Source organism: Salmo trutta, chromosome 14 (assembly GCF_901001165.1).
Source record: "Salmo trutta chromosome 14, fSalTru1.1, whole genome shotgun sequence".
In the NCBI taxonomy this organism is placed as follows: domain Eukaryota; kingdom Metazoa; phylum Chordata; class Actinopteri; order Salmoniformes; family Salmonidae; genus Salmo; species Salmo trutta.
The window spans coordinates 19,858,313-19,871,361 of record NC_042970.1 but is presented as its reverse complement, the minus strand read 5'-3'; the positions used below and the strand labels follow the sequence as shown (position 1 = coordinate 19,871,361).

General features: G+C 46.1%; 1 protein-coding gene across 1 annotated transcript in view; it reads left to right on the top strand.

The window, feature by feature from the left end:
- LOC115207568 (caM kinase-like vesicle-associated protein) overlaps positions 1 to 12,634 on the top strand; it is a 99,498-nt gene extending 86,864 nt beyond the window's left edge. The window contains exons 5-11 of the mRNA XM_029774773.1: positions 232 to 370; positions 7,179 to 7,299; positions 8,153 to 8,228; positions 8,519 to 8,655; positions 8,835 to 8,913; positions 11,658 to 11,745; positions 11,974 to 12,634. Of these exons, the coding sequence (XP_029630633.1) occupies positions 232 to 370; positions 7,179 to 7,299; positions 8,153 to 8,228; positions 8,519 to 8,655; positions 8,835 to 8,913; positions 11,658 to 11,745; positions 11,974 to 12,384 (1,051 nt within the window). The 3' untranslated portion in view covers positions 12,385 to 12,634. The remainder of the gene's footprint in view (positions 1 to 231; positions 371 to 7,178; positions 7,300 to 8,152; positions 8,229 to 8,518; positions 8,656 to 8,834; positions 8,914 to 11,657; positions 11,746 to 11,973) is intronic.
- The last annotated feature ends 415 nt before the right edge of the window (positions 12,635 to 13,049 follow it).

Genomic DNA, 13,049 nt, shown 5'->3' with positions numbered 1-13,049 from the left:
GTGGATTCCATGATTTGTTGACTCTTAAAGTCTTCGCCCTTGGCGAGGCTATAATTTCTATGGTAATTGCATAGTAATGCAATTTTTCAACCATATTTTTACACGTTCAAAATGTCTCTGTGTCAGTTGTATTTTTGAAAAGTATCTGTGAATGCTTTGATCCAGAGACATTGTCAGGCGCAAAGCATCTACAGTAGGTCAGCACCAAACTTCATGCCGTTCTTCCCACAGTGCTACAGGCAGAGAGGTATTTGATTGGATCCTGGACCAGGGCTACTATTCTGAGCGCGACACCAGTAATGTGGTCCGTCAGGTGTTGGAGGCCGTCGCCTACCTTCACTCCTTGAATATTGTCCACAGGAACCTCAAGGTACTAAGCCCTGGGGCCTCTGATGGTCAAGGGGAGGACCCCAATATACTGTAAATGCCTGAATGTTGAGCAGCACTCCTTTTAAATGCCACAGGTTCTTTAAAAGTAATTGACGTGTTGAATTACTGTAGGTTGGAGTATATACAGTATATATATATACATACATACATACATACATACATACACACACACACACACACACATTGTTGTTTTGGCTCTGTACTCCAGCACAAATATCATACCCCCAAGAAATGCTAACCTCTCACCATTATTGTAATGGTAAGAGGTTAGCATTTTTTTTGTGGGGGGGGGGTGGGGGTATGATATTTGTGCATCTAACTTTCTCACTCATCATTATTCCTGATTCATTCAGGATTATTTGTAATCATGGTAGCATCCACATTAATATACAAGTGTTTAGAAACATATTATATTCTTATTTACAATAAAAGTTACTCCAAAATGACACAATACATTATTTACCATTAATTTCTACTGGGCACAAAATGATCTGAAACAACCAAAACAAACAGCAATTGCATCCAACAAATTTGAAAATTAGCTTGATGTAGTCACTGTGTGCTATGAATATGGGATCAAATACTTTACTTTTTACTACTTTAATACACATAAATGAATTTGTCCCAATACTTTTGGTGCTGTAATTTCTAAATGATTCTCCCAATATAGATGAAAATACCCTCAAATTAAAGCTGACAGTCTACACTTTAACCTCACAATCATTGCATAATGTCAAATACAAAGTGATGGAGTACAGAGCCAAAACAACAATAAAGAAATGCACTCTCCCAATACTTTTGAAGCTCACTGTATATACTATATACAGTGCCTTCAGAATGTATTCACACCCCTTGACATTTTCCACATTTTGTTGTGTTACAGCCTGAATTTAAAATGGATTGAACTAACTTTTATTTCCCTTTGGCCTACACACAATACCCCATAATGTCAAAGTGGAATTAAGTTAAGAAAGTTTTACAAACAAATTAAAAATCAAATGCTGAAATGTATTGAGTCAGTAAGTATTCAACCCCTTTGTTAGGGCAATCCTAAGTAAGTTCAGGAGTAAAAATGTGCTTATAAAGTCACATAAAATGTTGCATGGACTCAATCTATGGCAATAATATTGTTGAACATGATTTTTTAATTACTACCTCATCTCTGTACCCCACACATACAATTATCTGTAAGCTCCCTCCCTCAAACACAGATTCATCCACAAAGACCATGGAGGTTTTTCAATGCCTCACAAAGGGCACCTATTGGTAGATGGGTAAAAAAAGACATTGAATATTCCTTTGAGCATGGTGAAGTTATTACTTACACCATCTAAAGTGTATCAATACACCCAGTCACTACAAAGATACAAGCGTCCTTCCTAACTCAGTTGCCGGAGAGGAAGGAAACTGGTCAGGGATTTCACCATGAGGCTAATGGTGACTTTAAAACAGTTACAGAGATTAATGGCTGTGATAAGAGAAAACTGAGGATGGATCAACAACATTGTAGTTACTCCACAATACTAACCTAATTGATAGAGTGAGAAGAAGGGAGCCTGTACATAATAAAAACATTCCAAAATATGCATCCTGTTTGCAACAAGGCACTAAAGTAATACTGCACAAAATGTGGCAAAGCAATTAACTTTTGTCCTGAATAAAAAGTGTTATGTTTGGGGCAAATCCATTACAACATATTACTGAGTACCACTCTCCATATCTTCAAGCATAGTGGTGGCTGCATCATGTAATGGGTATGCCTGTAATCGTTAAGGACTGGGGAGGTTTTTGCGATAAAAAATAAACGGAATGGAGCTATGCACATGCAAAAATCCAAGAGGAAAACTTCGTTCAGTCTGCTTTTCAACAGACACTGAAGTCACCTTTCAGCAGGACAATAATCTAAATAAGAAGCATAAATATCCACTGGAGCTGCTTACCAAGAAGACTGGGAATGTTCCTGAGTGGCTGAGTTACAGTTTTGACTTAAATCTGCTTGACAATCGATGGCAAGACTTAACAATAGTTGTCTAGCAATAACCAATTTTACAGAGCTGGAAGAATTTTGAAAAGATGAATGGGCAAATATTGTACAATCCAGGTGTGCAAGCTCTTAGAGACTTACCCAGAAAGACTAACAGCTGTAATCGCTGCCAAATGTGATTCTAACATTCTTGTCTCAGTGTAACGGCTGTCGTCTGAAGAAGTGGACCAAGGTGCAGCGGAGTTAGTGTTCATTATTATAATTTAATATAAACAATGTGAACACTATACAAAACAAGAAAAGAGTAAACCGACAGCAAACAGTCCTGTCTGGTACAAAACACTGACAGAAACAATTACCCACAAACCCAAAGGAAAAACATGCTCCTTATGTGTGACTCCCAATCAGCAGCAACGAGCTTCAGCTGTGCCTGATTGGGAGCCACACACACACACACACACACGGCCCAAAACAAAGAAATACAAAAACATAGAAAAAGGAACATAGAACGCCCACCCAATGTAACACCCTGGCCTAACCAAAATAAAGAACAAAAACCCCTCTCTATGGCCAGGGCGTTACAGTACCCCCCCCAAAGGTGCGGACTCCGGCCGCAAAACCTGACTCTGAAGGGGAGGGTCCGGGTGGGCCTTCTTACGGCGGCGGCTCAGGTGCGGGACGTGGCCTCTGCTCCACCCTTGACGTCGCCCTCTTAGGTGGCGCACCTGGCCGCACCGAAGATCTGGTGGGCGACGCTGACTGCGCCCGGCTGGCGGGCGGCGATGGTTGCGCCCGGCTGGCGGCCGGTGATGGTTGCGCCCGGCTGGCGGCCGGCGATGGTTGCGCCCGGCTGGCGGGCGACCCTGGCTGCGCCCGGCTGGCGGGCGACCCTGGCTGCGCCCGGCTGGCGGGCGGCGATGGTTGCGCCCGGCTGGCGGGCGACCCTGGCTGCTCCGACGGCACTGACCCAGGATTCACCAGGCTGGGGAGACATGACAGAGGCCTGTCCCTAGGCGTAGGCACAGGACTCACCGGGCTGGCGGGCGTCCCTGGCCACTCTGGCAGTTCGGGGCAGTCTGGCCACTCCGGCAGTTCGGGGCAGTCTGGCCACTCCGGCAGTTCGGGGCAGTCTGGCCACTCCGGCAGTTCGGGGCAGTCTGGCCACTCCGGCAGTTCGGGGCAGTCTGGCCACTCCGGCAGTTCGGGGCAGTCTGGCCACTCCGGCAGTTCGGGGCAGTCTGGCCACTCCGGCAGTTCGGGGCAGTCTGGCCACTCCGGCAGTTCAGCGCAGTCTGGCCACTCCGGCAGTTCAGCGCAGTCTGGCCACTCCGGCAGTTCAGCGCAGTCTGGCCACTCCGGCAGTTCAGCGCAGTCTGGCCACTCCGGCAGTTCAGCGCAGTCTGGCCACTCCGGCAGTTCAGCGCAGTCTGACCTCTCTGGCGACTGTTGACTGGCGGGCAGCTCTGGCGACTGTTGACTGGCGGGCAGCTCTGACGACTGTTGACTGGCGGGCAGCTCTGACGACTGTTGACTGGCGGGCAGCTCTGACGACTGTTGACTGGCGGGCAGCTCTGACGACTGTTGACTGGCGGGCAGCTCTGACGACTGTTGACTGGCGGGCAGCTCTGACGACTGTTGACTGGCGGGCAGCTCTGACGACTGTTGACTGGCGGGCAGCTCTGACGACTGTTGACTGGCGGGCAGCTCTGACGACTGTTGACTGGCGGGCAGCTCCGACGACTGTTGACTGGCGGGCAGCTCCGACGACTGTTGACTGGCGGGCAGCTCCGACGACTGTTGACTGGCGGGCAGCTCCGACGACTGTTGACTGGCGGGCAGCTCTGAAGACTGCTGACTGGCAGGGCTGGGGACACGCACCTTGGGCTTGGTGCGGGGAGCAGGGACGGGCCGGACAGGACTGTGGACACGCACCTTGGGCTTGGTGCGGGGAGCAGGGACGGGCCAGACAGGACTGTGAACACGCACTGGTGAACTGAAGCGTGGAGCCGGTTTTGCCACTCGTCCTGGCTGGATGCCCTTCCTAGCACGGCATGTGCTGGGCATGTCCACCGGACGCACCGGGCTGTGCGGACGCACTGGCGACACAGCGCGCAACTCCGCCTCCCATGGCTCCTCCTCCAGATCTTCCTTCAGCAGGTCCTCAATAAACCACCTCATCTGTATCTCCTCCTCTGCCGTCATCCCCCACGAGAGCAGTGGTCTGGGCTCCTCCTCTGCCCTTCCGGACCACCCCATTAGCCCCCCCAAAAAATTTTCTTGGGGGTGTCTTCCGGGTTTCCTCGACCGACGCCAGCGACCCCGTCTGCTGGCCGGCGTCTCCTCCATTGCCCGGACCTCCCTCTTCCGCTGCTTGGTCCCTTGGTGGTGGGTAATTCTGTAACGGCTGTCGTCTGAAGAAGTGGACCAAGGTGCAGCGGAGTTAGTGTTCATTATTATAATTTAATATAAACAACGTGAACACTATACAAAACAAGAAAAGAGTAAACCGACAGCAAACAGTCCTGTCTGGTACAAAACACTGACAGAAACAATTACCCACAAACCCAAAGGAAAAACATGCTCCTTATGTGTGACTCCCAATCAGCAGCAACGAGCTTCAGCTGTGCCTGATTGGGAGCCACACACACACACGGCCCAAAACAAAGAAATACAAAAACATAGAAAAAGGAACATAGAACGCCCACCCAATGTAACACCCTGGCCTAACCAAAATAAAGAACAAAAACCCCTCTCTATGGCCAGGGCGTTACACTCAGGGTTGCAAATACTTATGTAAACATTTCTAAAAACATGTTTTCACTTTGTCATTATGGGCTATTGTGTGTACAGTGAGGGAAAAAAGTATTTGATCCCCTGCTGATTTTGTACATTTGCCCACTGACAAAGAAATGATCAGTCTATAATTTTAATGGTAGGTTTATTTGAACAGTGAGAGACAGAATAACAACAAAAAAATCCAGAAAAACACATGTCAAAAATGTTATAAAATGATTTGCATTTTAATGAGGGAAATAAGTATTTCACCCCTCTGCAAAACATGACTTAGTACTTGGTGGCAAAACCCTTGTTGGCAATCACAGAGGTCAGACGTTTCTTGTAGTGGGCCACCAGGTTTGCACACATCTCAGGAGGGATTTTGTCCCACTCCTCTTTGCAGATCTTCTCCAAGTCATTAAAGTTTCGAGGCTGACGTTTGGCAACTCGAACCTTCAGCGCCCTCCACAGATTGTCTATGGGATTAAGGTCTAGAGACTGGCTAGGCCACTCCAGGACCTTAATGTGCTTCTTCTTGAGCCACTCCTTTGTTGCCTTGGCCGTGTGTTTTGGGTCATTGTCATGCTGGAATACCCATCCATGACCCATTTTCAATGCCCTGCTGAGGGAAGGAGGTTCTCACCCAAGATTTGATGGTACATGGCCCCGTCCATCATCCCTTTGATGCGGTAAAGCTGTCCTGTCCCCTTAGCAGAAAAACACCCCCAAAGCGTAATGTTTCCACCTCCATGTTTGACGGTGGGGATGGTGTTCTTGGGGTCATAGGCAGCATTCCTCCTCCTCCAAACACGGCAAGTTGAGTTGATGCCAAAGAGCTCCATTTTGGTCTTATCTGACCACAACACTTTCACCCAGTTGTCCTCTGAATCATTCAGATGTTCATTGGCAAACTTCAGACGGGCATGTATATGTGCTTTCTTGAGCAGGGGGACCTTGCGGGCGCTGCAGGTTTTCAGTCCTTCACGGCGTAGTGTGTTACCAATTGTTTTCTTGGTGACTATGGTCCCAGGTGCCTTGAGATCATTGACAAGATCCTCCCGTGTAGTTCTGGGCTGATTCCTCTCCTTCTCATGATCATTGCAACTCCACGAGGTGAGATCTTGCATGGAGCCCCAGGCCGAGGGAGATTGACAGTTCTTTTGTGTTTCTTCCATTTGCGAATAATCACACCAACTGTTGTCACCTTCTCACCAAGCTGCTTTGCGATGGTCTTGTAGCCCATTCCAGCCTTGTGTAGGTCTACAATCTTGTCCCTGACATCCTTGGAGAGCTCTTTGGTCTTGGCCATGGTGGAGAGTTTGGAATCTGATTGATTGATTGCTTCTGTGGACAGATGTCTTTTATACAGGTAACAAGCTGAGATTAGGAGCACTCGCTTTAAGAGTGTGCTCCTAATCTCAGCTCATTACCTGTATAAAAGACACCTGGCAGCCAGAAATCTTTCTGATTGAGAGGGGGTCAAATACTTATTTCCCTCATTAAAATGCAAATCATTTTATAACACTTTTGACATGCATTTTTCTGGATTTTTTTGTTGTTATTCTGTCTCTCACTGTTCAAATAAACCTACCATTAAAATTATAGACTGATCATTTCTTTGTCAGTGGGCAAACGTACAAAATCAGCAGGGGATAAAATGCTTTTTTCCCTCACTGTGGATTGGTGAGACATTTTTTTTTATACATTTTGAATTCAGGCTTTAACACAACAAAATGTGGAATAAGGGGCATGAATACTTTCTGAAGGCACTGTATATATGGAAAACATCTTTGAAAAGGCACATTTATTATGCAAATATACTTGATAAGATTGACTCAGTGGTCTTGCTTTGTTTGAACAAAACAAATTGGACTGCCATTTTTAGGCACTTGTGTGACACTGAAGTGTTTGACTGCTTCAATATCTACCTTAAACAGTGATGAAGTCTGCTCTAAGCCTATATGTTTGAATGAGATTACTTTAGCAAAACTTTGGCAAACTTTAGCTATCGTCCTGTTCCTTTTCTCAGCTGGAGAACTTGGTGTACTTTAACCGCCTGAAGCACTCCAAAATAGTAATCAGTGACTTCCACCTGGCCAAGCTGGAGACCGGGCTAATCAAAGACCCTTGTGGAACCCCAGAGTACCTGGGTAAGGACTGAGGAAGGGATTAGTACTTGGGTCAGGGCTGGGGAAGGATTGGAGGAGGGATTAGTACTTGAGGAAGGACTGGGGAAGGAGCTGGGGAGAGATTCGTACCTGGGTAAGGACTGGGGGAGGAGAGGGGGAGGGATTAGTACCTGGTTAAGGACTGGGGGGGAGCGAGGAAGGGATTAGTACCTGGGTAAGGACTGGGGGAGGAGAGGGGGAGGGATTAGTACCTGGTTAAGGACTGGGGGGGGAGCGAGGAAGGGATTAGTACCTGGGTAAGGACTGAGGAAGGAGCGGGGGAGGGATTAGTACCTGGGTAAGGACTGGGGGAGGAGAGGGGGAGGGATTAGTACCTGGTTAAGGACTGGGGAGGAGAGGGGGAGGGATTAGTACCTGGGTAAGGACTGGGGGAGGAGAGGGGGAGGGATTAGTACCTGGTTAAGGACTGGGGGGGGAGCGAGGAAGGGATTAGTACCTGGGTAAGGACTGAGGAAGGAGCGGGGGAGGGATTAGTACCTGGGTAAGGACTGGGGGAGGAGAGGGGGAGGGATTAGTACCTGGGTAAGGACTGGGGGAGGAGCAGGGAAGGGATTAGTACCTGGGTAAGGACTGGGGGAGGAGCAGGGAAGGGATTAGTACCTGGGTAAGGACTGGGGGAGGAGAGGGGGAGTTTTTAGTACCTGGGTAAGGACTGGGGGAGGAGAGGGGGAGGGATTAGTACCTGGTTAAGGACTGGGGAAGGAGCAGGGTATCTTCAAGATTTGGTTTTGGGGAGTAGTTTATGGGAGTGCAGAAAAGCATTTGTGAGAGAAACATCAATAAATAATTCTTAACTGTGTTTGTGTCCCTGCAGCACCAGAGGTGGTTGGGAGACAGAGATACGGCATGCCAGTGGACTGCTGGGCCCTGGGTGTCATCATGTACATCCTGTGAGTGGTTTAATTATCGGCACAGGGTCCCATATACTGTACTACTGCAAGAGGGGTTGGCTGTGAGTCTGCTCAGAGGACTGGGGATTAGAAATAATACAGAAGGGCAACAGGAATACTTTACTGAAAGAGACCATCACTGTAATCCACATGCTATGCTCAAAACTAGTCAGAGAATCTTATTTATAGGGTATTACCCATTGCAATAAATCATATCTTTACATTACATTTATGCACATGGTATGACAATACAAGCTGATAAAGAGCTCCTTTTGTCTTGTGGCCCTCAGGCTTTCAGGCAACCCTCCTTTCTATGATGAAACTGATGATGACGACTATGAAAACCACGACAAGAACCTGTTCAGGAAGATCTTGGCTGGGGACTATGAGTTTGACTCTCCATACTGGGACGACATCTCAGAGTCAGGTAAATTTAAGATGAAGTGACAGGAGACTGGGTGAATGACTGTTTACTGGGTAAACAGCAATTCAAAAGGGAGGATATCATCTGTTTACTTCTTCATGTAAAAAAGTATCCTTTTTGTTCTCTGATTCCATCAGGAGTAGTAACTGCTGTTTGTTGAGATTGCTTTTATTTTGTTTCAGCAAAGGGCCTGGTAACCCGTATGATGGAGGTAGACCAGGATCAGAGACTGACTGCTCAGGAGGCCATCAACCATGAGTGGTATGGAAAATAGACATTATTAACACAGTAGCCTACTGTTAGAGATATAACAGAAGACCACAGTACTATGGAGATATACCGGATGACCACAGTACTATGGCGATATACCGGATGACCACAGTACTATGGCGATATTCCGATGACCACAGTACTATGGAGATATACCGGATGACCACAGTACTATGGAGATATACCAGATGACCACAGTACTATGGAGACATACCAGATGACCACAGTACTATGGAGATATACCGGATGACCACAGTACTATGGTGATATACCGGATGACCACAGTACTATGGCGATATTCCGATGACCACAGTACTATGGAGATATACCGGATGACCACAGTACTATGGAGATATACCAGATGACCACAGTACTATGGAGACATACCAGATGACCACAGTACTATGGAGATATACCGGATGACCACAGTACTATGGAGATATACCAGATGACCACAGTACTATGGAGATATACCAGATGACCACAGTACTATGGAGATATACCGGGTGACCACAGTACTATGGCGATATACCAGATGACCACAGTACTATGGAGATATACCGGATGACCACAGTACTATGGAGATATACCGGATGACCACAGTACTATGGAGATATACCGGATGACCACAGTACTATGGAGATATACTGGATGACCACAGTACTATGGAGATATACCGGATGACCACAGTACTATGGAGATATACCAGATGACCACAGTACTATGGAGACATACCAGATGACCACAGTACTATGGAGATATACCGGATGACCACAGTACTATGGAGATATACCAGATGACCACAGTACTATGGAGATATACCAGATGACCACAGTACTATGGAGATATACCGGGTGACCACAGTACTATGGAGATATACTGGATGACCACAGTACCGTGGAGATATACTGGATGACCACAGTACTATGGAGATATACCGGATGACCACAGTACTATGGAGATATACCAGATGACCACAGTACTATGGAGATATACCAGATGACCACAGTACTATGGAAATATACCAGATGACCACAGTACTGTGGAGATATACTGGATGACCACAGTACTGTGGAGATATACTGGATGACCACAGTACTATGGAGATATACTGGATGACCACAGTACTATGGAGATATACTGGATGACCACAGTACTATGGAGATATACCGGATGACCACAGTACTATGGAGATATACTGGATTACCACAGTACTGTGGAGATATACCAGATGACCACAGTACTATGGAGATATACTGGATGACCACAGTACTATGGAGATATACTGGATGACCACAGTACCGTGGAGATATACTGGATGACCACAGTACTATGGAGATATACCAGATGACCACAGTACTATGGAGATATACCAGATGACCACAGTACTATGGAGATATACCAGATGACCACAGTACTGTGGAGATATACTGGATGACCACAGTACTATGGAGATATACTGGATGACCACAGTACTATGGAGATATACTGGATGATCACAGTACTATGGAGATATACTGGATGACCACAGTACTATGGAGATATACCGGATGACCACAGTACTATGGAGATATACTGGATTACCACAGTACTGTGGAGATATACCAGATGACCACAGTACTATGGAGATATACTGGATGACCACAGTACTGTGGAGATATACTGGATGACCAAAGTGAAAATCAACCAGATGAATTTAGAGAATGATGTGTTCATGATAAGGGTATAGTGTGTTCTTAAATGACCAGTCAAATTTGACAATGTCATTATGTTGGTTGGAGCCATGATGATTCATAGTTGTTATAGATGCTGTTTCATTAGTAATACTCATCTCCATCTGCTGAGCTGTTACTAGCTTGGTTTCCCTCACATTTGCATGCGAATATTCAAAAATCAGCAATTTTTTTTCTCCCACCAGAGATGTGTTTCCATCAAATTGACTTTTTGCAGATGAAAGGCTGTGCGTGATGACATAGTGCACATAAAAATTACTTTTGCAGTTAAATTCCTATATACGGAATAAAAATTACAAGTTGAATGGGTTTCCATCACATTTTCAACTCTAATAATGTTTTTGTCACAATGAAAGTTGTTATAAAGCTAATGTGCCCACTCTGGTTACTGGTCTTGGCACAATTGCTCTAGCCAACAGCTCACAGATACAGTGTGGATATCAAATCAAAGTTTATTTGTCACGAGCGCCGAATATAACAGGTGTAGACCTAACAGTGAAATGCTTACTTACAGGCTCTAACCAACAGTGCAGTTGTTAAGTAGAAAATGTACTATGCTACTTACATGATGAGATTTTAATGGATAAGAGTACGATTACGGCAGCCAAGCATTGATCATGATGTCACCAGAATAAGACCCTTATTGGAAAGGAGCATCAAGCTCATCACGGTGCACGTTCACCACCCTGTGAAGTTCCTCATAATTGATTTAATCTGCATGCTTTCCCGAGTCGTAGTGGGAGGACCACACAACATTTCATCCTGTGACTCCAAGTTTACTTTGATATAATGGGTTTTACTGCCATTTTGCACATACTTCATTTTATCAGCACAAAAAGATCCCAGCTTGTCTAGCGTATTTTGTTTTGTCGACATTTGGAAACAAATTTGCTGTTTTCATCAGGCTTGTCGTGATATTTTTTATCCAACGTACTTTACCCACATAAAAAGTTTGGGTGGAAACCTATAGTGAAGTTACCTTTTCCCTCTTTATCTTCTCAGGATTTCTGGAAATGCAGCCTCAAATAAGAATATTAAGGATAATGTCTGTGCACAGATAGAGAAGAACTTTGCCAAAGCTAAGTGGAAGGTAAGCCTCTTTATCTGTTCTATTTTGTCATCACTGAAGGAGAGATTGAAGGAAACTATCTATCACACATTTTTTATAGAAGTTTTATGGGCCTTGAGAATTTGAAATGCGATAAATGATTGGTGAAAGTACAAGGCTTTTGAGTTAGAAACATATTCTGTAAAATATATAAAATATATAGTAACTAGGCCCCTTGAGTTGAGTGTGTACTGCGACTGCCTCCCACAGAAAGCAGTGCGGGTCACTACCATGATGAAGCGACTGAGAGCGCCAGAGAAGGGTGCTGACTCGGGGACTACCGGCCCAGCAGTAGCAACCAGCCCTGCAGCAGGAGAACCAGCCCCAGCTCCAGCAGACCCCCAGGCTCCCAGTGACCCCTCTGCAGCCCCCGCTGCTGCAGCTCCTGAGGGGGAGCCTGCTGCTGTCACAGAGCCCCCTGCTGAAATGGAGGCCGTGGCATGTGATGTCACTCCCCAGGCTGCAGCAGAAGTCACAGCTCCACCTGAGGAGGAGGCCAGCTCAGCGGAGGCCCCAGTGGAGTCCCCCGCCCCGGAGGAGGTTGATCTTTTGTCGCGGTGTAACGGAGAGGCCCCAACTCCCCTCCAACCGGCAGCTGGAGCTGGGGATGAGCAGGGTTAGACAGCCACCGCCCTCCTATGCCACCTTCACTCCCAGAGATCCTCCTTCCTGCACACTGTACATTAGCTGCTAGCATGGTGACACTGACTCTGTTTATCTCTCACTTGCAGCGTTAGTAACATCTCACAGAGCCTGTATGCTATCTTTCCTGAGTGTTGAATTTATCTGGCTACATTTTTATATGTATTCTGTCTTTTTAAAACAGCCCTCTGGCCTTACAGGGGCTTTTTATGTCTAATGCAGCCCAGATTTAGCCATATTATGTTGTTTTTTTGGGGGGGGGGGGGGGGGGGGGGGGTTTACTTTATAGCTAACAGCTACATATTTTCCTCTGAACTTTTGCCTTTTGTAATGAAAGTGTAATGTAATTATGCCAAACCTGCTTTGATTTCCTCTTAATGAGACATGTTTGGGAACTTTTTCCCCCATCCTACTCTCATATTATTCCACTCCATTATCATGGCAGTCAATAAGGTAATGAACAGCTTGGCTTTGCTCTTGTAGTGTTGATTTTACATAATGATCTGTAAAACTCCTCCTTCACACCCCCCTCTACACAATAATAGATTTTTTGGGGGGGGTGACCATTGCTCTCTTTGTTATTTTTTGTATACACTGATCAGTAGTTATGGTTGTGCTGCAGTAAGTAAGTTTACTGGGGGATG